Source organism: Panthera leo, chromosome C2, assembly GCF_018350215.1.
Source record: "Panthera leo isolate Ple1 chromosome C2, P.leo_Ple1_pat1.1, whole genome shotgun sequence".
Lineage (NCBI taxonomy): Eukaryota > Metazoa > Chordata > Mammalia > Carnivora > Felidae > Panthera > Panthera leo.
In genome coordinates, this window is record NC_056687.1 from 117,372,622 (window position 1) to 117,399,760 (window position 27,139).

General features: G+C 38.0%; 1 protein-coding gene across 5 annotated transcripts in view; it reads left to right on the top strand.

Moving 5' to 3' along the window:
* PLSCR4 (phospholipid scramblase 4) overlaps positions 1 to 26,773 on the top strand; it is a 50,941-nt gene extending 24,168 nt beyond the window's left edge. For 3 of the 5 annotated variants that reach the window (XM_042955724.1, XM_042955723.1, XM_042955725.1), the window contains 8 exons: positions 4,536 to 4,563; positions 5,651 to 5,761; positions 14,760 to 14,995; positions 18,781 to 18,823; positions 19,734 to 19,960; positions 21,635 to 21,796; positions 23,642 to 23,800; positions 24,699 to 26,773. In XM_042955724.1, coding sequence (XP_042811658.1) covers positions 4,557 to 4,563; positions 5,651 to 5,761; positions 14,760 to 14,995; positions 18,781 to 18,823; positions 19,734 to 19,960; positions 21,635 to 21,796; positions 23,642 to 23,800; positions 24,699 to 24,743 — 990 coding nt within the window. In that variant the 5' untranslated portion in view covers positions 4,536 to 4,556 and the 3' untranslated portion in view covers positions 24,744 to 26,773. Of the gene's footprint in view, positions 1 to 4,535; positions 4,564 to 5,650; positions 5,762 to 8,416; positions 9,496 to 11,022; positions 11,147 to 14,759; positions 14,996 to 18,780; positions 18,824 to 19,733; positions 19,961 to 21,634; positions 21,797 to 23,641; positions 23,801 to 24,698 lie in introns of those variants that run through there. The other 2 variants (XM_042955727.1, XM_042955726.1) reach the window with 2 other exon arrangements.
* The last annotated feature ends 366 nt before the right edge of the window (positions 26,774 to 27,139 follow it).

The following is a 27,139-nucleotide window of genomic DNA, read 5'->3' on the forward strand; positions in this document are numbered from 1 at the left end:
CCCGTATGCAGCCTAAGCCCTGAAAATGCAAAAGACCTTTGGAATTCATAACTCTTGGGGCCACGTCACACTGACTTGTTATGGAGACACAGTTCAGTTTTTTAATCTGAATTCCATCTGATGTAAAGCCAAAACTCAGCCTCCTGTCAACCTATGGCACTTTTTGTCCTTGCTCGGTGATTGGGAAATCTGAAAACAATCCATTGAATGTTAAGGGAGGATTAAGTTACAACATTCATGCTCGTACCAACTGGAAATTATCCTGCCTTATGTAACATTCTGGATAAAGCCATATAGTAAAATTTTATAACAGCGGGAAGAGAATTTGGGGTGAAAAAGGAAAAGAAATGAGCATCTCACAGGAGAGGAGAGGTAAACGAATTCTGTGAACACCTGCAGCTTGTGAGGTAGTATGTACCTACATTTGATTTTGATGTTTGTTGCTTTGTAAAAGATTTTAATAAATTTTTTAAAATTTAAAGATTGGTATTTTTTTTTCAAGTTGCTACTCAATCACTTAAATCAGATTTGAATTCTAAGTTCTGCCTGGCATGGTTGAGAGCTATTATTTTTCTTTGCGCAAGATCAGCCTCAAACAAGCCTGAACACAAGGATCCCTTGGGGCTGTATTAAAAGTACAGATTTCCCGACCTGGACCCCAGAGATACTGCTTCATGTTTGGGGTCCAGAATTCTGTGTTTCTTCTTTCAAGTTTTTATCTTGAACATAAAAAATATTCAAATCTCTATCTTGACTTAAATTCAGCAGTTGTTAAAATTTTCTGCTTTTGCATTCTACCGTTTGCCACTATAGATAGTTTGGATGGATGGTTGGATGGATAATTTACTCCTTTTCATTAAGGCACTTAATCTGTTCTAATTTGTCTCCATCACTGTTTCTTCATGGTGTACAGTTCCCAGGATTAAGGTAGAAAGGAAAAGCATATGTTTAGTTAGAAGGTTATTCCCACATATAACTGTCAAATAGTTCTTTTTTATTGTGAAATCATGTCAGACACATGCCTATTTAAACAAATATGTACCTTCTAAAGACTAGTAAGAACCCATCACTCCTGTTTCCACCACCCTATTAGAACTAGATTAGGAGGAATATCAAGCCCCTGTAGGCCACTACTGAGCACTTGCCCCACACTGGATCTCCGTATGAAACCATTTTCCTGAATTTTGTGTATTCCTTAACATTTTCTTAAAGTTTCCCCCATATATGTATCAGAGAAAAAATATTGTGTTTCATTTTTCCACTGTTGAACATTCTTAAATGATATATATGTGTTCTCCAATGGCTTTTTTTTTTTTTTTTTTTTTTTTTTGGTTAGTGTCGTAGTAGTGTTGAGATTCATCTCTCTTGATGTGTATGGCTATAGTTTGTTTTCACTACAGTAGGCTCTTGTATCATATGAATGTAGCAGAATTTATTTATTCAATGTACCATTGATGGACATTAGGGATGTTTTGAATTTATTTTAATATGAACAGTGTTGTCAACATTTTTGTATATACCTTCTCTGTAAATGTATAAGAGTCACTTGAGGGTATATTCCTAGGAGTGTCCAGAATTTAAGATTCTAGAAAGGTGTGGTCATTTTCTAAATACCAGAAGTTACCATCACTGAAGGTATAGGATCCATTCCGTGTCCTCCTTGGTTGGTCTGCAATTGGGTCTGGCTTTTTGATGTGCCCCAGAATACTTTTTTAGCCTTTAAGACACATAGGACTTTGTACAACTAGCTGAATTTCCAGATGTGAGTGGAAATTGTACAAGGTTGATGGTATTTGACCCATGCTTGGCAAGACAGTCACGTGAGCTGGAAATCTACACACTGGCTTATGCCATGGTGGCATTCAGTGAGTCAACTCAGTATCCATATTGACTACTGTCTTATATGGTGATCTGATGTTTCTTCGACATACCTACTCTGCATTGATAACTTGCTACTCAGTTTGAACTACACAAATGACCACATTTTGTGATCTAATGAATAGGCCGAAACGTTGGAAAGAAAATCCAAAAGAAACTTTGGATTAAGAAGTACTTGATTTTAGTAGGGTTGACCATTTATGTATGAGCGAGATAATATGATTAAAAATAATATATGGAAAGTGCTCAACCTGTTGTCTGACATTAGATAAGCATTCAGTAAATAATAGCCTTTGTTGATGTTTTCCTTGTTAATTGTTACCATCCAGAACTCAAAAATTTTTAAATTCCTTTCCCTGATAATAACTTTTTTTTTTTTTTATTATTATCTTGAATGAATTCCTGAAATCTCTCCCCACCCCTTGTTTCAAATCCCATCTCAACTTTTGGTTTATTTCTCTTGAGTTATTCTCATAATGTTTACATATATCTACTGTTTATTTAAATGAAATAAACTTATTTTGGTCTCTTAAAACATGCCTAGTTTGAACTTTAAAAAAAATTTTTTTTAATGTTTATTTTTGAGACAGAGCATGAGCGGAGGAGGGGTAGAGAGAGGGAGACACAGAATCTGAAGCAGGCTCTAGGCTCCGAGCTGTCAGCACAGAGCCCAACACGGGGCTGGAACTCACGAGCATGAGGTCATGACCTGAGCCGAAGTCGGACGCTCAACTGACTGAGCCACCCAGGCGCCCCTGAACTTTTGATTCCTACCCTCCCCAGTCCCCGCCATTTCCCCTACCATCTTCCTTTCTAGTTAAGTTAATGGCATTGTCATCAACTCAGGTACCCTGGCCTGAACACTGACACCCAATCTTGACTCCTCTTAGTGCATCAGAAACTCCTGCAGGTTCTGCTTCTGACCACATTTCACCCTCTCCAGTGTTACCTGCCTGTCTAAGCCAGCATCGGGCTCACCTGGATTGCTGCTGCCATCCTGTCTTCACTGCGTACTTCCACTCTTGCCCCCTCAAGATAAAGTGTAATCAGATCTCATCACTCCACTGATGAAAGTCCTCTGAAGATTTCCCATCTGCAGTTACAGCAAATTGCAAATGTTTTGCCTCAGCCTTCAGGTGTGATCAGGCTTGTCTCCATCTCTTCCCTCCATTCTCCTCATTCCTTGCGTCCCAGTCACACCTGACCTCTTTGTCACCCTTGAGTATTCCGAACTCAGTGCCACCTCAGGGCCTTTGCACATATTTCCTGTTGTCCTACAACTCTCTTCCTACATTTTTAGTGTAATGCCGCCTTTTGTGGTTCAAATAGCTCAAAGTTCCCTCCTAGGACTGCCATCCATGTTTTTCCTGAACTGTTTACTTTGTTTCTTTATAACTGTACTACCTCAATTTAGTCTGAAATATTTGTTAATGTGTTTTTAATCTCATGGCACTAAATTAGGATCTCCGGCATGATGGGCAACTGTTTCTCTGGTTTATTACTGTATTTTCAACATCTATAGTAGTGCCTACACAATAGGTGCCCAGTAAATATTTGTTGAATTAATACAAAACTTAGTGAAATGTAATTCACTTTACAAATGTAATTACAAATGTAATTGAATTTGTAATTGAAAAATACAAATGAATTACAAATGTAATTCAAATTACAAAATGTAATTTTTGTAGACAAGAATCACAAAATCAAGCATCCGGGTGGCTCAGTTGGTTAAGTATCTGATGATCTCACGGTTGTGAGACTGAGACCTGCATCAAGCTCCACATTGAGCATGAAGTCTGCTTGGGACTCTCTCTGCCCCTCCCTCGCTTGCTCACATGTGTGTGCTCTCTCAAATGAAATAAATAAACTTAAAAAAACCCCACAAAACCTGTTACTTGTATTACTAAGTAATAATGTATAAGTTGGTGTAAATATATTAGAGCTTTAAAACATTTTATTTTTAGTACTCATTAGAACTCTTCAAAAATGTCAGCCAGGTATATAGGTCTTTTGTGAACACATTATTATGATTTATCTCAAATGGAAATTATGTGACTATCTAAAACTAAATTTAAATTTACTATCTGTATCTAAATTTAAACTTATGTATTTGACATGTTTTTAGGTCTCACTTCACTAGAATATAAGCTTCAGGAGTGCCCATCTGGTTTGCCGCTATACTTTCTTTATTTTCCTCTATTTTAATTCCAGTATAGTTCACATACAGTGTTATATTAGTTTCATACTGCTATATTTTCAACATCCATAATAGTGCCTGGTACATAATAGGTGCTCAGTAAGTATTTGTTAAATTGATGAAGGAATGAATGAAAGGTAACTGACAGCTAAAAAAATTACAGATCTTTACATGTATCACTAAGTCATAATAGTAACCATACATAGATCTTAAAGTATTAAAATGTTTTATTTTGGGGGTGCCTGGGTTGGCTCAGTCGGTTAAACGTACAACTTTGGCTCAGGTCTTGATCTCATAGTTCGTGAGTTCGAGCCCCACTTCGGGCTCTCTGCTGTCAGCACCGAGCCTGCTTCAGAGCCTGCTTCAGATCCTCTGTCCCCTTCTCTCTGCCTCTCCCCTGCTCATTCTCTCTCTCTCTCTCTCAAAATAAATAAACTTAAAAAAATGTTTTATTTTTCAGGACTAATTGGAATTCTTCAAAATGTCAGGTAAATTTTTATGAATAAATTTTAATACGCTTTATTTTCAAATGTGAATTGTGTGATTTTTTTCCTAAAAAATTGGAGTTTATTTCCTTTTGAGGTTTATTTATTTACTTATTTTTAGCATTTGGAGAAAACATGTATATGTTCATTTATACATGTGAACATTTCTATCTACCTTTGGCAGAAAAGGATTAAAAGGGAGTTATGTGGGCACGTATGTACTGAAAGATCTCTCAAATATGTGGGGAAAATAAAGTAAAGGAAACAAAAGTAAGAAAGTAAGTCTGCAAAGAGGAGTATAATCTTAATTAACCTGTGATGACAGTCTGCCTGCATAGAGGAGGGCTCAAAAGCAGGCCTGCATTTCCCAGCAATGCAGGAGATGACAGAAGGCAAGAAACACCACATTTATGGGACTTGGGCTTTTCTTGCAATAAAAGTGAGTTAGTGAAGAGATTCAGAATTTTTCCTTGTAGGGAATACAAGGAGACATTTCTCTGATTGCAACAAGAGGACAAGATAACGTCATGGAAAGTGAGTTCAGTTCCTCCCTTGCAGTATTTACAGCAAGCAAGGTTGCTTTTACTGGAGAGGTAGATTAAACCACCTCTAAATGTGTTGTGTGTGGTACCACTGCATTGTAAGCCATTACATATTTATCATGTTATGTTTTGAATTTATTTAAACACAGTCATTTTCCAAAAGAGGTTAGGGAAAAAATAAGATTCACTCTATATATGACTGTGGTATCCATAACATACAGTGGGGAAAACAGTTTTTGCAAATGTGCAAGGAGTTCAAGTAGGTAGGAATCAGCATGAAGTCAGCCAGACCACTAACGTAAAAGTGTGTCGCTTTGATCATAGCACAATGTGAATAATCGCTTAGTTTTTTTTTTTTAAATCTATGGTCAGCCTGAAAATTCATCAATACATATTAAGAGGTTAAAAGCTAATATACATAAAGAGTCGTGTCTTTAAAATATAGTAGTGTGTTTCATAGTTAGATTCATGGATAAGAAAAAATGAATATATTCTGTTACTACATTATCACTTCCATTGTAAATCATGTCCCCTCTCCCTTTCCCAAGGTGTGATCCCCACAGCCCCTGAACAACCTGCAGATGAGAAGGACAATCAGATAAAGTCTCCTGATCAAAGGCCTGATGCACCTCCTGACTATAATTCCCATTTTGTACCAGGTGGGTTAAATATTCAGAAAGGTTCTTTTCACCTCTCCAGAAAACGATAATAGTTAAGATTGCTTTTAAGAGTAATTAATTGAGTGATTGAGTAAATAAGTATCGAAAGCTTCCAGGGTGCCAAGTAGTTTACCAGATGTCAATTAGAATATATTTGTAGGCTACTGAGGAAGGAGGTTGTACAAATCCTGATGGCATTCTCTTTGCTCCGTTATGAAAACATGAAGAAGATGTTGTAGGGCCAAGATGACAGTAACTGGCTCTAACAAGGATTTGAGGGAAGACCTAACTGAGGAAGTCAAATTTTTCTGGCTTGCTGAGGAGTTTCTCACTCAAAGAAAAGGAGGAAGGAACCATGCCTGGCAGAAAGAATTATCTGTACATGGCTAACAGGCACATGAAAAAATGCTCCACATCACTCATCATCAGGGAAATACAAATCAAAACCACAAGGTGATACCACCTCACACCTATCAGAATGGCTAACACGAACAACTCAGGCAATTATAGATGTTGGCGAGGATGTGGAGAAAGGGGATCTCTTTTGCACTGCTGGTGGGAATGCAGACTGGTGCAGCCACTCTGGAAAACAGTATGGAGGTTCCTCAAAAAGGTAAAAATAGAACGACCCAGCAATTGCACTACTAGGTATATATCCCAGGGATACAGCTGTGCTGTTTCGAAGGGACACATGCACCCCCATGTTTATAGCAGCACTATCAACAATAGCCCAAGTATGGAAAGAGCCCAAATGTCCATTGATGGATGAATGGATAAAGAAGATGTGATGTATATATACAATGGAGTATTACTCGGCAATCAAAAAGAATTAAATCTTGCCATTGGCAACTACGTGGATGGAACTGGAGGGTATTATGCTAAGTGAAATAAGTCAGAGGAAAACAAATATATGACTTCACTCATACAAGGACTTTAAGATACAAAACAGATGAACGTAAGGGAAGGGAAGCAAAAATAATATAAAAACAGGGCGGGGGACAAAAACATAAGAGACTCTTAAATACAGAGAACAAACAGGGTTGCTGGAGGGGCTATGGGGGGGTGGGCTAAATGGGCAAGGGGCATTAAGGAAGACACTTGTTGGGATGAGCACTGGGTGTTATACATAGGGGATGAATCACTAGAATCTACTCCTGAAAACATTATTGTATTATATGCTAACTAAGCTAAGTAACTTGGATGTAAATTAAAAAGAAAAAAAAAAAAAGAACTATCTGTACAAAAGCATGAGGTTATGAAGGTCCGGTATGAGACATGCATGGGACAAATGCAAGAGAAATGGAGGTGAATGGCCTTGGGTGCTGACTAAGGAGTTACACTAATATTTTTAGAAGTCTGAATTTACTTGTTGGTGACTCAATGAAATGGATGCTCATGATGTTAGTAGAAATTTGAGTTATTATAGTCTTTTTAGAAAGTGGGGCACCTGGGTGGCTCATTTGGTTAAGCATCAAACTAACTGGTTTCAGCTCAGGTCTTGGTCTCATGGTTTGTGAGTTCAAGCCGTGCACCAGGCTCTGTGCTAACAGCATGGGGCCTGCTTGGGATTCTCTCTCTCTGCCCCTCCCCTGCTTGCGCTTTATCTGTCTGTCTCAAAAATAAATAAACTTTAAAAAAGAAAGAAAGTAATTGGGCAATGTGTAAAATTTTTAAAATTAGAAATACACTTACTTTTGAAGTAAGGAAGGAAATAGGATTCTACATAAATACATTTTAATGACTTAGAAAATGATGAAGTGTAGCAATATTTCTTTTTTTAAATTTTTTTAAATCTTTATTTTTGAGAAAGAGAGAGAAGGGGAGAGGCAGAGAGAGAGGGAGACACAGAATCTGAAGCAGGCTCTAGGCTCTGAGCTGTCAGCAGGGAGCCCGATGTCGGGTTCGAACTCACAGACTGTGAGATCATGACCTGAGATGAAGTAGGACCCTTAACCGACAGAGCCACCCAGGCACCCTGCAATATTTAAATATATATTTAAGTGTATATTTAGAGGTGGAAACCATTGAGTTAGTCTGTGAGAGAGGAGAAGAAACTTCAGTACCCACAGGATCATGGTAAAAATGTTGTTTTGGCTCTAGACAAGATCCATGGAGCTCAGTTAACCTGTGCCCTTGAGGTGTTTTCTGAAAACAACAGGGTTTCCTTTTCCCCTTTCCCTCATAAATATGCATGTTGTATAGATCTGGTCCGATATAACCCCTCATTACTAGCTCAACTCCTACTAAGTCCACAATGTTGACAGTCCTAAATTATAATCATGCTATATCTGACCATTTCTCTAAATTTACTTCAGTGACTGTCAACATGATCTACATAATCTGTCTTTGAGAGAGCTTGAGCAGGGGAGAGGCAGTCAGAGAGAGGGAGAGAGAAAATCCCAAGCAGGCTCTGCATTGTCAGCTCAGAGCCTGATGTGGGGCTGGAATCCACAAACTGTGATACCATGACTTGAGCTGAAACCAAAAGTCGGACGCTTAACCGACTGAGCCACCCAGGTATCCCTCTACCATTTTTAAGTAACATTGATTGTAACCATGTTCTGCTCATCTGGGAAAGTGTCTTTTCCTCTGTATCAAAAAAAAATTAGCAAGAGAGTAGGATATGTCATTTAAATCAAATGACTAGATAAATTGAAAAACATTAGTAGAGCATACAACTGAATTTTCAGTTATGAAATATAGTAACAAAAATTCATTGTGATCGCCACCTAGTGGCTGAATTACGTACTTATCTATGATGACAGATGCAAATTAGATCCCTGTAATTAACATGAAGGAACTTGAACTACTATAAAGTATTTGTCTTTAACGCCCTTAATTCCTTTGACTTTAAGCCTCCCTTAGCCCCCACCCATATCGGTCTCCTGTGGTCTGAACTTGCATTTCCACCTGCCTATAGACCACTTCCCCTGGAAGGACCCCAGATCTCAAGCTAAGTGGTCTGCAATAAAGCTTGGGCATCTTGCTCCGGAACACATTCCCTCTATTCTTTCTCTCTTCTGGAGGCCACAGGGACCCATGTCAGAATGTGAGAATCTTTCCTCATATCCAGTCTGTTACTGAGATGGGACTGTCCCTTCAGTGTTACTTATTAGACTTCCTACATTGCCTTCTGTCGACCCTCCCACAGCAGGCACCTCCTGCCTAACCTAACCTCATCTACAAAGGGCCCAAGTGTAAGTCTGATCACTTCACTTTCTCTTTTATTGGCGTACGGTTTAGGTCCTTTGAACAGTGTATAGATCCTTCATAATCATCACTCCCTCCTTCCTTTCTAGCCTTGTCTGCTCAGTCTCCATACATAACCTTGCCCCCCTGCAATTATGGGTTTCCCCTGTGCAGCTGTTCATTTCGCACCTACTCCCCCGCATAAAACCTTTGCCCGTTGTGGAGGTGCCGGCTGGGTCTAACCTGTCAGCACTAGACCCACAGGGTACCTCCTCTGCCTAGGTACCCTGTACTGCTCCTCTCTAATCTCTTCGCACACCGTGAATCCACGTCTGATCGCACAAGTTACTTGCTTCATGATAACCATTCACTTTTTATTTTTTAATCTGTGTATTTAACGCAGAACTGAACGTCCTTGAAGACAGATGTGTCTTTCTACCTCTTTCTGTCTCTAGCAGCAGGCACAGCAGCACGTCCTTGAAATGGGCTTGTGGGATGTTTCCCAAATAAAGGAATGCTTGATTCATTTCATAGCCTTGTTCTCAGTGAGTATTGAAGAAATAGTTCTACAATTCATGATGCTCATGAGTGGGGTTTTTGTGAGTAACCAAAATGTCCCAGACTTCATGAGCTTCAAAAGCCACTCTCCCCTTTAATGCCCAGCTCACCAGAATCTGACCCTCTGTCCAATTTGCCTTGCTCAAAAAGTGTCATCTTTCTTTATTTCTCATCCCAAACAACTTCTGGAAGTTTGGGGGAGTGTCCCTTCCTGGTGGTGTTTGGTCTCGTCAGCATTGGCGGATCCCAGACCACTGCTTTGCCTCTATGCTGGTCACCTCTTACTCTTTCTGAAGCCAGCTTTCTGCTAGCTAAGCTGTTTTTTCCTGTACCATGACATCCCACAGGAGGGGTGTGTGTGTGTGTGTGTGTGTGTGTGTGTGTGTACAAAACTTAAGGCCTAAAAAAAAACAGCCGCCAGCTAGAGTTGCTCTTCCAGTCTATAGTGCCAAGGCCATCCATAGAGTCCTGTTTTGGGTGTTCCTAGCCTCTACCTAGCCTTTGATCTAAAGGGAGTATTTTAATTAAGGGGCATCTGCAGTCAGAATGCTTGAGTTTTAATTCTGACTCTGTCACATATTGACACCATTGATTCTTTAGGAAGTTACTTAACCTCCTTATTCCTCAATTTCTTGCTCTGTAAATTCAGGATCATAATAGTCCCTACCATAGAAGGGTGATGTCAAGTAGTTAGAACAGTGCCTGGAACATAATAAAGCTCAGTAAGTATTAACTATTCTCCCTCTTATAAAAATAGTAAACATAGTTTCCTCTAACAGGAGTTCCTTCCTAGGGTGCATGGTGTTCAGTACCTGGTTCTCTGGGCTCTCTGAGAGAGAGTACTCTCCACCTTAACCTGCTCTTTCAAATCTTTTAATTCTGTAAGAGTGACCTTTTCAAAGAACAGCTACTAAGGGACTGTTTCCATTTTTCAGGAAATATCAGTCCCTGCCCTACACAGCTGTGTGGCATTGCTTTTTGATAACAAAAACCGATTCCCCAGTCTGTAGACCCACAGTGCCCAACGCCTGGGTTACTTTGGGAAATAGGACGCCATCAGTGGGGCTTCAACATCACAGTCCAAGCTTAACTATCTTCGTCTTGCTCCCTTTAGCATACTTACTTAGACATGAGGTGAATCCTGCCTTCTAACACTCCTTGCTGTCTTTTGTACCAACATGTAGTAATTTTTGAGCACATGTATAAGAAAACACAGATACATGCATATATGCACATTATAAGCAGTAATTTAATAAATAGCAATTTTCAGAGAGACACTTAGTTTAACCTATATTTAGATAAGATTTGTTTTTTGCCTTTGAGGAGAGTATCCACAAAACTATTTCCAACCATGGTGAAAACAAACTTCTATGCATCGTAGTTTTGTAACGTCCCCATCTTTTCCATTCTAGAATAGAACCTTTTCTTTCTTTACATTGGTTAAACAAAAGGGTCTTTAAATCACTGGCTTTCGAACATTCTTTTTTTTAAATTTCTTTTCTTTCTTTTTAAAGTAATGTCTACACCCAATGTGGGGCTCAAACTCACAACCCCAAGATCAAGAGTCCTATGCTGTACTGACTGAATCATCCAAGTGCCCCCTCAAGCATTCTGGATGACAACCTACTATGACCCACAGTAAATATATATAAATGTATATATAAATATATAAATATATATATATATAAATAAATATACACACACGTATATGTATATATGTAACAATATTTATATAATATTTAATTATATATATGCTATATGTAACATTTCACCAAGCAGCACTCAGTTCAGTGAGTATACAGCATACAGGCAATACAGTTTGATTTTTTTCTATTTTACTTTATTCTAATGTAGTAAATCTTATTTTAAAAATTGCAATTGTGAATCATTAAATTGATTTTACAGCCCACTAATGTACGTACAGATTGTAAAATGCTGTATTAAAACAATGTTTCTCAGTTGTTAAGAATTAATGAAATAGCTATACCTACATAAGAGAAAATATACCTTAAGGCAATAATTGTTAATAGAGTTTAAGAACATCTTATAACAGAAGTGTCAGTCCATCAGGAAGACATAACGATTGTATACATCTAAAAACAGAGCTCCAGAATATATGAAGCAAAAATTGACATAATTAAATGGCAAAATAGACAATTCAATAAATACCAGTTGGAGACTGCAGTACCCCACTTACAGTCATGGATAGAACAACTAAGCAGCAGATGAAAGAGGAACTAGAGGCTGTACACAATATTATAAAGCGAACTAAACATAGACATATATACAACTGTCTACCCAACAGCAATAGAATATACATTCTTCTCAAGTGCACATAGGACATTCTCTAGGCTAGAGCTACTGATTAAGCCATAAAACAATCCCAATAAATTTAAAACAACTGAAATCATATAGATTTCACAACGGACTAAAGTTAGTAATCAATAAAAATAGAAGGAAATTTGGGAAATCTGAGGAAATTGACACACCCTTAAATGACCAAGGGCAAAAAAAAAAAAAAAAAAAAAAAAATCACAGGAGAAATTGGAAGATACTTTGAGATAAATGAAACCACAGTATACCAAAGCTTATGGGATATAACTAAAACAGCTTAGAAATTTGTAGCTATCAACATCTACATTAAAAAGGAGGAGGGGCACCTAGGTGGCTCACTTGGTTGAGCGTTTGACTTTGGCTCAGGTCATGATCTCACAGTTCGTGAGTTCCAGCCCTGCATCGGGCTCTGTGCTGACAGCTCAGAGCCTGGATCCTGCTTCAGATTCTGTGTCTCCCCCTCTATCTGCCCCTCACCCACTCATACTTTATCTCTTTCTCTTTCAAAAATAAATAAACATTAGAAAACTTTTTTTTAAAAAAAGATCTCAAATCACCAACCCAACTTTCCACCTTTGAAAGAAGCCAAACCTTAAGTAGGAGGTAATAATAGAATTTAAAGTAGAGGTAAATAAAATAGTGAAAAAGAAAAGCAGTGGGCCACATGGACAAAACCAAAAGTTGGATCTTTGAAAATATCAACAAATAGAAATCTTAAGCCAGACTGACCAAGAAAAAACATAGATTCAAAATATTAAAATCAAGAATGAAAATGGAGACATTACTAAAAAGCTTACAAAAATGTAAATGTATTGTAAAGAATACTATGAACAATCGTATACCAACAAACTAGAAAACCTGAAGAAATAGATTCCTAGAAATATACGAACAACTGAAAGTGGCTCCAAGAAGAAATAGAAAAGCTGAATGGAGCTATGTGGCAAGTAAAGAGATTGAATTAGTCATTTAAAAATTTCTGATAGGGGCGCCTGGGTGGCTCTGTCAGTTAAGCAACAGACTCTTGATCACAGCTCAGGTCATGATCTTACTGTTCATGAGTTCAAGCCCCACATAGGGCTCTCTGCTGACAGTGTGGAGCCTGCTTGGGACTCTCTTTCTCTCTCCTGCTCTCTGTGCCCCTCCTCCCCCTTGCACATGTGCACGCATGTACACCCTCTCTCTCTCTCTCAAAATAAATATTTAAAAAAAAATTCTGACAAAGCCTAGGCCTGGACAGCTTTGTTAGTGAATTCTACCAAATGCTTAATGAAAATTTTTAATACCAGTCCTTTACAAGAAACAGAACAGTGAACACTTCCCAATTCATTCTGTGAGGCCAGTATTGTCCTATTAGCAAAATCAGAAGAAGACTATAGAAAACCATAGACTAATATTCCTTATAAATATAGATGTAAAAATGCTCCACAAAATACTAACAATATAGTAACCAAATCTAACAATATGTGGTAGGGATTATTACCATGACCATGTGCAGTTTATCCCAAATATGAGATAAAGTTGGTTTGTCATATGAAAATCAGCCCATGTATGTACCATATTAATGGAATATTACTACAAAAATCATATGATCATATCGGTAGATAGAGAAAAAACATTTGACAAAATGAAACATCCCGCATGATAAAAAACACTCAACAAACTAGGGATAGGAGAGAACTTCCTCAACTTAATAAAAGTCATCTATGAAAAACCCACAGCTTAACATCATGCTTAATAGCAAAAGCTGAGAGTGTTTCTCCTAAGGTCAAGAGCAAGACGATATCTCTTCATGCCACTTCTATTCAACATTGTATGGAGGTTTTAGCCAGGACAGTTTGGCAAGGAAAAGTAATAAAAGTCATGCACATTGGAAAGGAAGAAGCAAACCTATTTCTGTTTGCAGATGACATGATCTTATATATAGAAAATCATAAGGAATACACACACACATACACACGCACACACAATTAGCACTAATAAATGAGTTCAGCAGTAGGAGTATTAAGCAGTGAATTTCCACTTTGGAAAACAGGGTGGCCGTTTCTTCCAAAAGTTAAGGCTAGTTTCTCACTCCTAGGTATATACTCAAGAATTGAAAACTTAGGTTCACACCAAAACTTGTACACTAATTTCACAGCAGCGTTATTTACAAAAGCCAAAAGGTAGAAATGACCCAAATGTCCATTGGCTGATTAATGGATACATAAAATGTGCTATGTCCATGCAATGGAATATTACTTGGCGATAAAAGGAATCAAGTACTAGTACATGCTACCACATGGTCACTTGAACCTTGAAAACATTATGCGAAGTGAAGGAGACCTGACACACAGGCTGTATGTTACATTATTTCATTTATATGACATGTCCAGATTAGGCAAATCTGTGGTGACAGTGGTTTCCGCGGGCTGGGGCAGAAGATAGGGAATGACTGCTAATGGGTATAGATTTTCTTTGTGGGGTGATGAAACTCTTCTGGAATGATAGAGCCATCATTAAAAGCACCCCTTTGAGTTACTATCTCAATGACCTTAAGAACATCAGTGTACAGTGCCAGTTATGTGCTAGGTCTTGGGCTAAGCCCACTATAACCTAATGAAGTAGGTATATTATTGATATCTCCAAAGGAGAAACCTAATACGGAGAGAGGCCAGCACATTACTTGGTGTTTCAGATCTTGTTTCTGTACCTTTGTGTAGCATAATTGTCTTCTAAGGTTTAAGAGGATTAAATGAGGTAATATGTGAAGCCCCTGAGTACATTGTTGGTACATGGTACACATTCAGAAAATGGATCATGTTTTATTCTTAAGTGGATGTTGTGGGATACCTGTCTTTGTTATGGAAAAGGTCATTCTAACTTCTGCTGTGTTACAGTGTTAATAGTGTATAACACTTCCATTTGTTTTTGGATACAGGACCCCCTGGACCAGCTGTCCCTGCACCTGCAGGCTACGCAGGAGGCTTGCCTATGGGATACAACAGTCCACAGCAGCCCGGTACCTTCTTCTCGTACCAGCCAGCTGGTGGTGCCCATCCTATCCAGTACCAGCCTGGCAAATACCATATGTCAAATCAGCCTGTTTCAGTAACATGGATGCCAGGGCCTCCTCCTATACCAAACTGTCCTCCTGGTCTGGAATACTTAACCCAGGTAGTCCTCACAAATCCAAATGATCTTCTTATGAAGTATGACCGGGGATCCGACAAGAAGAGATACAAAGCTAGATAGAGTAGATGAAAGTGACAGGTCAGTGATGACAGAGGTCCAGTTTGTGAGTCCATGGGAGTTGTACTCATTTCAGAAATATGAAGGGGAAATGAGGAATACAGGAATGTATTTGGTGGGATCGGCACGGTTTTCTGAAGGATGTATGTTGAATTTTAAGATTTGCAAGGTGTCCTGTTGAAGGCGGTTTCAAACACAGGACTAGAGGAAAAACTATCAAAGACGCCAATTCTCATTTGCATAGAAGTGAAGAGTTAACACCAGGAAAAACAACATCAAAGAGAACAGAACAGACCGTGAGTGAATCACTGGGGGTCTCTGTCCATTCTTTTTTCTCATTACCCCTGATTTTCATTAGCCACTCCCTGCCACCTTCCAAACATAAAATGTAAGTCAAAAGAGGAGACCTACCAAGGGTTTTGCTTCAGGCCAAGTTCCAGAGAATCTCTTCCCACAACACAGTGAATTCTTATTTTCCACCTCTATGCACATTCTGGAGGCACCAGGGTATCCAGATCAGAAACTGGGGCAGTACGTCAAATCAGTGTTCCAAATGGTGTTTTTAAAACCACATGTCAGAAACTCAAAAATATTGCTTAGTGAAAATAAGATAAAGCTAGTATTGGAAATAACTTAGAACCTATTGAATCATGTTTGATTTTAGAAAAAGGAAGGGCGCCTGGCCGCTCAGTCTGTTAAGCATCTGACTCTTCATCTCAGCTTAGGTCATGGTCTCATGGTACATGGGTTCGAGCCCCACATCAGGTTCTGCACTGACAGTGCGGAACCTGCTTGGGATTCTCTCTCTCTCTGTCTCTCTCTGCCCTTCCCTCACTTGTGCACTCTCTCCCTCTCTCTCTGTCTCTCAAAAATAAATAAATAAACTTAAAAAAAAAGACATATCATATGACTTCACTCATATGTGGAATTTAAGATACAAAAAAGATGAACATAAGGGAAGCAAAAATAATCCAAAAAGAGGGAGGGGAACAAAACAGAAGAGACTCTTAAACACAGAGAACAAACAGGGTTGCTGGAGGGGCTGTGGGTGGGAAGATGCGCTAAATGGGGAGGGGGCATTAAGGAAGACACTTGTTGGGATGAGAACTGGGTGTTATATGTAGGGGATGAATCCCTGGAATCTACTCCTGAAATCATTAATACACTATGTGCTAACTAACTTGGATGTAAATTAAAAATAAATAAGTAAATAAAGACATTTTGAAATACATTATAAGCAAGGGACTTGCCAGTTCAACACATGTCTCCCCACGTAGCCAACCAAATATTCCTTGGAGTTGATGTGTTTCTCTTTTCCATTTAAATATTGATAGGGACCTTCTGAATCCTGTGCATTGAGAACCATAGGTACAGTGTTATAGTGTTGATATTTCAAAGTCAAAACAGTTGGGATCACAAAAACAGATTTCACATGAGCCAAAAATTTTACTCAGTTTTTGTTTTGGCAAAATATTGACAAACTACAGCACCAGTCATTCAAGTACAGTGGTAGAGTAAACCCCTACGTTATTTCAGAAGCTTAAAAAATGCTTTATAGTTAATCACGTTTTAAAAGTTCCTTTTTTATACTAGATGATAAGTATAGAAATTGTCCTTAGAAATCCAAGATCTGGAGTCATTTCTCTTTTTTAAATGTATAACTTTAATTTTGTTCATCTAAATATTAAAAAACAGTTTCTTAATTTCTTCTATTCTGACAGAAGTTAACACATTTTATGAATTCTGTTTCTTCAGGTTTGTTTTGAATAAAATAAGTGAGAAAGGAAACAAAACAGGTTTAGAGACAGACCAACCTGGTTTTAAATTCTAGCTGTCGTTCCTCCTCACTCTGCAGCCTTCAATAACTTCTATAACCTGTTGGTGCTTGAATTTCATCATCAATAAAATAGTACTAGCAATACATACCTTATTGGGTTGTTAGGAGAATTTTTAAGAAGGAAAGCTTTATACTGTGCTTATTATTTTTGGCACACAGGGTCCATCCAACAGGTGGTAGCTGTGTGGATGTTATTAGTGGAAACACTTTTATGCAAACAGCCCTTCATTGCTTTATCATTTTCCTTATCCTATCCTTTTTGCAGTCTCCTGTGCAGATTCCATGAATCATTATCGGGACTCTCAATACTCTGGAGCATCCAAAGTAGCAGGATTATATTCTTTCTAGAGGGTTGGCGTGGCCAGTGACTCCACCAGTTTGTTAGAGAACTGCTCCTTAACAGCCATAGTGTCTTCTGGACAAACTTCTTTTATATTAACAGGCATTATTTCTTTAGAATATTGTACTCAGCAGTGGATGCTTTTTATCAACAGTATTTTGACTTTTAATTCTGGATTTTTAAAGGAACTATAAACCATCTTAGTGACCACTTTTGATATTTTATAAGATGTGTTTACACCCCCTCACCAGATTGTGTTTTTATATCAGAAAAATTTTTTAACGAAGGAAGGGTTGTATCCTCTCCATACCCTCTGTAATCAGTTAAACACCACAAAACATTTATGTCTGGTTATTTTTAACTTTCTTTATTACCACATTCACATATTCTTTTATTAGCCATTGTATTCAATGAATATTCGGTGAAATATGACATTTCAGGCAATATTCTGGTCTCGGGGATTAGGAATGATCTATATATCTAAAATTATATAGAGGGGGTCTGGGTGGCTCAGTCAAGTGTCCCAACTTTGGCTCAGGTCATGATCTCACAGTGAGTTCAAGCCCTGCATTGGGCTCTGCATTAAAAATGCTTCGGATCCTCTGTCTCCCTCTCTCTTCCCCTCCCCAGCTCGCTCGTGCACACACACACACGCTCTCTCTCTCTCTCTCTCTCTCTCTCAAAAATAAATAAACATTAAAAAATTAAAAATAAAATTATATAGATGTGATTACTCTGTCCTCAAAGAAGTTTCTTCTTTTCTGCTAGAATATTCTCAACTCTATCAGGTAATGAGCCCAACAAACTGTCTGACTTTAGGGTGATTCCTAAGTGATATTAAGGTAGAAGTTTATCTAGTTGTTTTCCCAGCTCCCTTTTCAAGAGATCCCATCCCAGAATGTTTCCTCCCCTTTGCCCTAATACAATCACATGCTTCCAGCCCTTGTGGACCCTCTCCTTTAATTAAAGCCTGCCCCTAGTGAAGACCCTGGCATTAGTAGCTCAAATGATTGGAAGTCAGTGTGTGAACATCTGCCAGAGGTACCTGTGAAAATAAGATAAAACTAGATACTCCTGTGTGAGGTCCCTGGCTGAGTTGCTCTCTGTAAGCCACTGAGAAAATAGCCTACTGTGTGGTTGGTCCACATTAAACTGTCTTGAACTTCCCCAGCAACTCCAGTCTGTGAGTGACGTGTCGATAAGACCAGTGAGTTGGGACTGAGCTAGAAACAATCTACATCCACACAGCTTCTTCTGGATGCTGTTACTGCAGCAGGAAAATTATTTTCTGATCTACCAGGCAACTGTTTGTCTTTTAACATAGAACTGGACAACACTGGTTTTCCTGTGTTCCTCTGCGGAACAGGTGCAGACAGGCTACTTTCACTAATTATTTTTTTATTCCATTCAATGCTGAAAAGATATTTTGGTATCAATTGATAACCTTTTCATACCCATCTCATCAGTTCCTTTTCTAACATTGATTTAATTCTGTGATTATTTTTTCCTAATTGCTTTGTTCTATCCCAACAGCTGGACACCATTCACGTCCTTCAGCATTTTGAGCCTCTGGAAAGTATGTATAATTTTGTTAGTGTTCAGCAGGTGGAAATTTGAATCAGGTGGAAATTGACATTACCCAATATCTTGTTCTTTATTTATATTGGTCATTTCTTAGTGGTTCGAAGTGAATAGACTGTCTTCTTTTACCCTTTCAAGAAAGTAAGAAAGGGAATTATTTTGTATAATTTTATCTGTTTATACATGATACATACATTCGTAGACTTGAAAAAGACTTACACTTTATCTGGTCAACCCCCATACCATATTCTACATATTCATCTTTAATGGAAGAGGAAAAGAAGGAGCCAGGACACTAAATGAGTTTGCCAGAGGCACCACAGTCAGCTAATGAGTGGTAGCGCTGGACATAGAATCTAAATCTACGAAGTTTTAGTCCAGTGCCCTTGCTTTGGAAGTAAAAAGGAATCACGGTCAACATAATGCCTGGTCTCGGTTCATCCTCACTTGATTATTAACCTTCACTTTATCCCCAGTTCCACACATTCATTTGACCACCACATACAGTCTCTGACTTTCTTCATTGCAATTGGTAATGACCCTGGTCATCTCAGTATATTTCATGAGCTGATTCATTTATGGTAAAACGTATACTTTTATTTAAATGCCTTTTTAATGAGAGCTTTCTGAATTCAGATACACCAGGAATATAGTTTCAGTCTTTGTTTTTATGTGGAAAAATTTTTTAAATCGTTTTATACTGACCTTCATTTAAAATTTTCAAAATTACTGAATACTTTTTGGGCAAGTGAATTATTTGGTGTCCTAATCAATTGAATATAGTTCACTTCAAAATTTTAAAAAGCTATTTTGCTTTAAGCACCTAAGGAATACTACAAAAGGACTTCTTGAGGCCCATTTTAACTGCTTCTAATTTAAAGTGGCTTTCTCATTTTATTTTTTAGTGATCACATCTTTTGAAACTAATAATGGATATGATATTAAAAACAACCTGGACCAGATGGTTTACATTGTAAATGAAGACACAGACGACTTTACCAGAAATGCTTATCGGACACTAAGGCCCTTTGTCCTCCGGGTCACTGACTGTATGGGCCGAGAAATCATGACCATGCAGAGGCCTTTCAGATGCACCTGCTGTTGCTTCTGTTGTCCCTCCACCAGGCAAGAGGTCAGAGAACACAAGTCTAATTCCTTGTCTCTTCCTGATCCAACTCTTGACAGCATCGCTGTGCTCCTTCCAGAATGACACATGAGGCGGTTTTCACTGGCTCTGCTGGTCAGACTGAAAGAAGAGAGCCGAGGGGGTGAAGGGGGATGGGGAGGAGGGCCGCCAAATTGTCTCACCTGAAGAAAATCACAGAGGGTTTTTTTCTTGTGGGTTCTTGTCTTCTCCTGCTAGTTGGGGCTCAGGTTCAAATCAGGATTGTTTATTTGGTGACCACAGTTCTGTCGGTTGTGTCTACTGAGTTACAAATGTATCTGTTACCTAGAACAGAAGTCACACACATTTGTCTAAATGCACCTACCTATCCCCAGATAAGTTGTCCCTAGACATAATTGTATACTTTCAGAATTAGAAGAGACTTAAAAACTTCTTTTTTTAATGTTTATTTTTGAGAGAGAGAGAGAGACTGAGTGTGAGCAGGGGTGGGCTGAGAGAAAGGGAGACACAGAATCCAAAGCAGGTTCCAGGCTCTGAGCTGTCAGCACAGAGCCCAACACGGGGCTCGAACTCACGGACCGCGAGATCATGACCTGAGCTGAAGTCGGCTGCTTAACCAACTGAGCCACCCAGGCGCCCTATAATAACAGCCTTAAATTTGAGTTGAATCTTCACCTTTAATCCTCAACCCTTTTGACGATACAAGGAATTCTTCGTATTGATGAGTTGGGTTTTTTCTTCTCAAATGAATTTTTTTTTAAAGTAATTTACCTGTTTACAGTTTTTTCCCCCTTAGGCTTAAACTTATATGAGATCTTAATCCTAGGAAGTTATCAAATTTATATGCTTATGTATATGTTTGAATGTATATATGTGAACACTATTTTTTTTAAATAATGCCTTGATTTGGCAGTTTGTGAAGCTATGTAGTCCTGCCCTTGAGACGCAGTGGACTCAAAACTGTTAGAAAAGTATAAATGACACCAGAAGAGCCATCGACTCTGAGCTTTTACTAAATAATTTAATTTTATGGCTCATGTTATTATTAAATATGAAGATCTTAGTTCTTCACAAAGGAATATTATTAAAGATGATTAGTTAAAACAGGGTAGTGGACAATTTTAAAACTTGGAAAAATGGCTTTATATATTCATACATACATCCTTTGTTTCCACAGTATACCGTTTACAGAATGCCTCTTTTCTCTTTCTCTTTTCTATTACAATTGTCATGTCTGAGATTTAAGTCTAGGAAGTTACCTTGTTACTTTGTCATGGACTGTGCCAGAAGACATGAGGCACCTAGAGCAGAGACAGAGAACCTTATTACAGCACAGGAAGCAGTACCAGCGTCAGGAGCCGCATGTTGGTATAGACCCCTTGCCCCCAAGTTCTCTGGGGTTAACTCAGAGGAGCGGGCGGGTGTGCATACAGCTGAGAAACACTGAGCTTGGAGAAACGATCATTGTATAACAAGCAGTAAGTCTGTCCCAAAGGGAAATGTGACCTCACCTCTCAAGGCCTTTCACTGACATACACCCCTAAGAAATAGCCTGGGGTACAATGGAAGAGTCTGTACCATTAACATTTTTTCCAGTCCTTGCATGAGGGAAGAACGTACGGTGTGTGTGCGTACGGGTATATATGTGGCCTCCTTCCCTCTGTCACTGCTTCTTTGCAGCTGGAGGTGCAGTGTCCTCCTGGTGTCACCATTGGCTTTGTTGCAGAACACTGGAACCTGTGCAGGGCAGTTTACAGCATCCAGAATGAGAAGAAAGAAAATGTGATGCGAGTACGTGGGCCATGTTCAACCTACGGCTGTGGTTCAGATTCTGTTTTTGAGGTAAATGTAAAAATAACATTATTATTATTTTTTCAACATGTACAGACAGACCTTAGAATTGTTTGGTTTTAGATTATTTTTTCACATGAATGAATAAAGTAGAAGGAGGAAAGAGTTATTGATTGACATCAAATCATTTGCAAATTATTGTTGGTGGATTGCTTAATGTTTCCCAAAATGTGAGCTACTTTGTTTATGATTTCAGTGTTTGATGAAGATGAGAAGGACCCATGTAAAACACTAAACCTGAAAGAAAATAGCCCAATAGATTCCATTTATTTTGTTCTCGGTTGTATTTAATTAACCATTTTTACCAAAGATTTGCAGGATTGGGATACAGGTCCTGAGCAATGAAAGTGCCCAACAGATCACAGAACATACGGATCACCCCGAGATTGTGCAAATCGTCTATCTGCATGGTGGAAGTCTGTGTCCTCAAGGGACAGGATAACACTGATAACATAGTTAAAACTCATAATAGATTATAACATTTTCTCAGAAAAATGAAAAATCCTCCTGTTTTGCCTTTATTTCACTGACTACAGAATGATTGCTTATTATCCTATGAATTTGACAAAGGAGATTCTTAGAAATATTTCCTTAGCTTCTTAGAAGATGTCTTGCAATTCAACAAGGCTCTTTATCTAAAGTTGCTCATTCAAGTATTTTCTATGACACCCAATAAACCTTTTTAGTTCTCCAGGCATTGCTTATTTGTTAAAAGACCACTGTAGAGAAATAGAAAATGTAGCCATATTTCAGGGGCAGAGTATATAGGATCATTCTGATCGCCAAAAGTTAGCAAGTGCCTGAGTCCCCCTTTGAGAAGGCAAAGCTCTTCGGAATTCTGACATACAACAGGGTGGATTTGACCCACAAAAACTTGACTGATTATATGAAGTTTGTGAAATATGTAGAATTATGCTTCCTTACTTTTGTTCATGTGTTTCTCTAGACTGTAGAGACTCCCTCCCAATCCCCAATTCCCACCCTTTACTATATGAAGAAGATTTTCAAAATCAATTCAAATCATATCTCCCTCAAATTATACCTCATTTGCTCTTGAAAACAAGAGCATTGGCCTGAGAACTGTCAGATAGGTCCCAGTTCTGTTTTTTGGGTTTTTTGTTTGTTTGTTTTAATTCAAGTCAGTTAACATACAGTGTAGGCTTGGTTTCAGGAGTAGAACCCAGTGAGTTCTCTCTTACATACGATGTTCAGTGCTCATCCCAAAAAGTGCGCTCCTTAATGCCTATCACCCATTTAATCCATCCCTGACCCACCTCCCCTCCAGCAACCCTCAGTTCTCTGTCTTTAAAAGTTTCTTATGGTTTGCTTCCCTCTCTGTTTTTATCTTATTTTTCCTTCCCTTCCCCTATATTCATCTGTTGAGTTTCTCAAATTCTACATATGAGTGAAATCATATGATATCTGTCTTTCTCTAACTGACTTGTTTCACTTAGCATAATACCATCTAGTTCCATCCATGTTGTTGCAAATGGCAACATTTCATTCTTTTTCGTTGCTGAGTAGTATTCCAGTGTGTGTGTGTGTGTGTGTGTGTGTGTGTGTGTGTGTACGTACCACATCTTTATCCTTTCATCAGTTGATGGACAGGTGGGCTCCCTGGCTAACCTGGCTATTGTTGATCCCAGCTCAGTTATTAACCAGTTGCAAGGCACCTAACCCATGTTGGCCATAATTCCCTATTTGAAATTATGTTATTACTGTTAATAATTTCCTGTACTGTATTTATGCTTATCTCAGTGTAAAGTGCTTCTGAGTAGAAGAAAGAAATGTATAGTAATTTTTAATCATCATTAAGTCACATGCTTCTCTTTCTAGGTCAAATCCCTTGATGGTGTATCCAACATCGGCAGTATTATTAGGAAGTGGAACGGTCTGTTATCAGCAATGGGGGATGCTGACCAGTTTGAAATTCACTTCCCATTAGATATGGATGTGAAGATGAAAGCCATGATTTTTGGAGCCTGCTTCCTCATTGTAAGCCTTTTCCTTTTGACTTGTCTTGAGTGAGTTATTCTTTCCAATGAGATGCAGTGTAGTATAATAGAAAGGCAATAACATTTGCAACTAGGCCAGTGTCTGTCTCTACCACTTACTAGTGACATGTTTTGCAAAGTGTCGAACACTTCCCGGCCTCATTCTTTTTATCTGTAAAATGGAGACAAAAATACTTAGATTTTTTCAGGGTGATGAACATTAGCTATCATCTGAGTACAGGGGCCAGAAGAGTGCTTGGAGAATATTAGACATCCAGTGGGTGTGATTGTCATCACAGCATGTTATTTGTCTTTCTCATTACTTAAAGATGCCTGTCCTTTGACTTCTTGAGAAAATAAAATAACTCTAGAGCTGATTTCCTTTCCCTCCACCTTATTGCCTCTCTGTCATTGTACTCCTTGGTGTTGTATCTTCCTTAGATTTAGTAGGCACAGTTCCCTTGCTGTATTACTGGCTGATTAATGGCTAATATTCATAAGTAAAGCATAGAAATGAAATGGAAAATATTTACCCTAAAAATGTAGTTAACGTACTGCAATTGGTATATTTAACATTTAATTTTGATTGTCAAGTTTTTCGTCTTTTTAACAATGAAAATTTAGTTAACTGGTACCCCCAAATGGAAAGGTTGTTGGCTACCAATAGTTCCAACTTTTTAATTGCTGCTCTTCATATTAGGTCCTCTTCATAAAGATTTCATTAGATTTATTTATTTTTAACTAGAAAGAGGATTGCCTGATAAATTATAAAGGATAATATTTTATGCATTGCATCTAATTATGTATCCATCTGTATACATACAGTTGTCTCTTTTTTTTTAATATATATATGTATATATTATATATATATATATGTATATTTTTTTTTCTAATTTCAGGACTTCATGTATTTTGAAAGATCACCACGACGTTCATCAAGATAGATGGACACAGCAAATCAACAATTATGGTTAATTAAAAAAAGAGAAGTTGGATTGGGCTTATAATCCCCTGAATTATTTGCAAATATATGTATCTGCTTTTGCAGATTATTTTTACTGGGTATTAGCTCTGACAGGTAGGCTGAGTGTAAGGGCAAGAACACGTGTTTTAATTGATTGAACCATGTGTTTTAATTGATTGTCTCTCTGTCTACATGGTAGACTAGGAGTTCACCTTGAAAAAGCTATAACTCATTAACCAAGTAAACATAATACAATGAGCTTGAAAACACTTTACTTACCCTGAGATAAGGGAAAATGAATCCCAGGGCTCTCACATTAATGGGTCATGAAATGGCAAGCTTTTTAGAGCAGTCTTTGAGATAGAATAAAACAGCTTTTATCCCCAACCCTCTCCAACCTGTCCTCTCCATCAACTTGTCCTGTTACTGAAGATAAATTTGATTCTAAGTGAAAAGAATAATACTCTTGACCTTTAAAACAAAAAGGAAGGTAGGCAGAAATACTGTGTGTTATTGTACAAGGAAAAATTTACTTGTGCATATGTATCAAACCTTGTTCTGAAAGTTTATAAGTTTCAATGGAAAATTTGATTTTATTACCAAACAAAACATTTTTTTAAAAATCGTAAGGTTCTATTTTCCATACCTATTCCCTCATTCACTAGCGTGGTCTATCAGGACCTGCCTGGACATGGAGTCAGGGTCATCCTATCAGGAAAAGAGGTGACAAGGGCCACAGCTTGTCTAGATCTCTGAGCAACTCAGAGACATCAGTGTCCTTATGAGGAGCTTGCGTTTAATCTATTTAATCTCTCTTGGCCACAGATGCCTTACATATGAAATATTTTGGCCAAATCTCAAAGATTGCCTATTGAACTTTCGTATCTCATGGGGTGTGACACAGAGGAGATAGTTTTTATTTTTCTTTCTTTCAGGATCACTGATAATCACCATGTTTTTCTAACTGCAGGAGTTGAAGTTGGGTTTCTAAATTTTGAAATGTGGCATTCTGTGTAGCACTTTGTAAAAGCAAAACTACGAAGTTTGACGTTTTTAAATATTTCTTAGCTGCTTTTTATTTAGATGATAGATAAATCTGCCTGTGCAAAGAAGATAATAAAACTTCTCTGTGAACTAGAGCTTAACAGTAAAATTCTGTAGGATCGACATGGTTCCAGTATAAGCGTACTTGTTATTAGCTAGTTAAGAGCACAGTGTATTGGTGAATAGTTGCTGATGAATCAACCTGTGTCTTTTGTACTCTACCTTCCTATCTGGACATGGACTGTGTTTTTTCAACACAGCCAGTATGTAGAATGAAATGTATTCTTCTCCTTGTTAAATAAAACAACTCTAAGTGTTCTCTGATGGGATTACTCGGAGATGACAGCCTTTGCCCACAATTCCTGTTGAAGTCAAAGAAAGGTGCTTCATTTTACAATTATATTTATCTCTTCATGGTAAAGTTGTTTTATTCAGCTTCTTGTAATTTCTATATTTAGGTGCTACTGCTAGCTTTTTTTTTAAATGTTAAACTGCTGCTTTTCTAAAAAGTACAATTACCTTATATTTGAAAATACGATTGCAGTCTTAGACATATATATTATTTCTTATAATAATATCTGACATTTTATATAGGAAATGAGACAATAATATTGAGAAAGTTGATCTGTACAAACTTCCTTTTTACTTGCCCGCATCCCTACATCCCAAGACCTGCTGCATAATGCTAAGAAAAGATTATTTAACATATGACATTTTAAGTTTCTGTTCAAAGTTTTCATGGCATTAAGTTGTCTCTTACAGTTATTATCCCTCTTTCTTTAAAAGTAATACTGTGTGTCTTATTTTTTTATTCTATGGTTCATATTATAGTTTCATATTTCTTAATGGTATTTCATTGTGTAAAATTGATCAGAGTCACTAAAAAAAAGCTACTCTCTTTGTATTTTAATGCTTCATCATATTGTTTTTGGCTTTTAAATAAATATAATATGGTTTATAGTGAAATACTGTTTTATTTTTTGACTTGTGATTGAGTCTTTGCTATAGACTGAATGCTTGTATTTCCCCCCAGATTTATGAATTACCCCAATGTGATGGTGTTTGGAGATGGAGACTTTAGGAGGTGATAGGACATGCTGGTGGAGCCCTCATGAATGGGATTAGTGTCCTTGTAATCTGTCAGTCCCTTGATCTTGGGTTTCCCAGCTTCCAGAATGTGAAAGATAAATATTTGTTTTGTAAGCCACCTGGTCTATAGTACTGTACAGTTGCCCAAATGGATTATGACGGAAATTGGTACTGAGAAGTGAGCGTGCTGCTATAACACACAAATGTGGAAGCAGCATTGGAACTGGGTAATAGGCAGAAGCT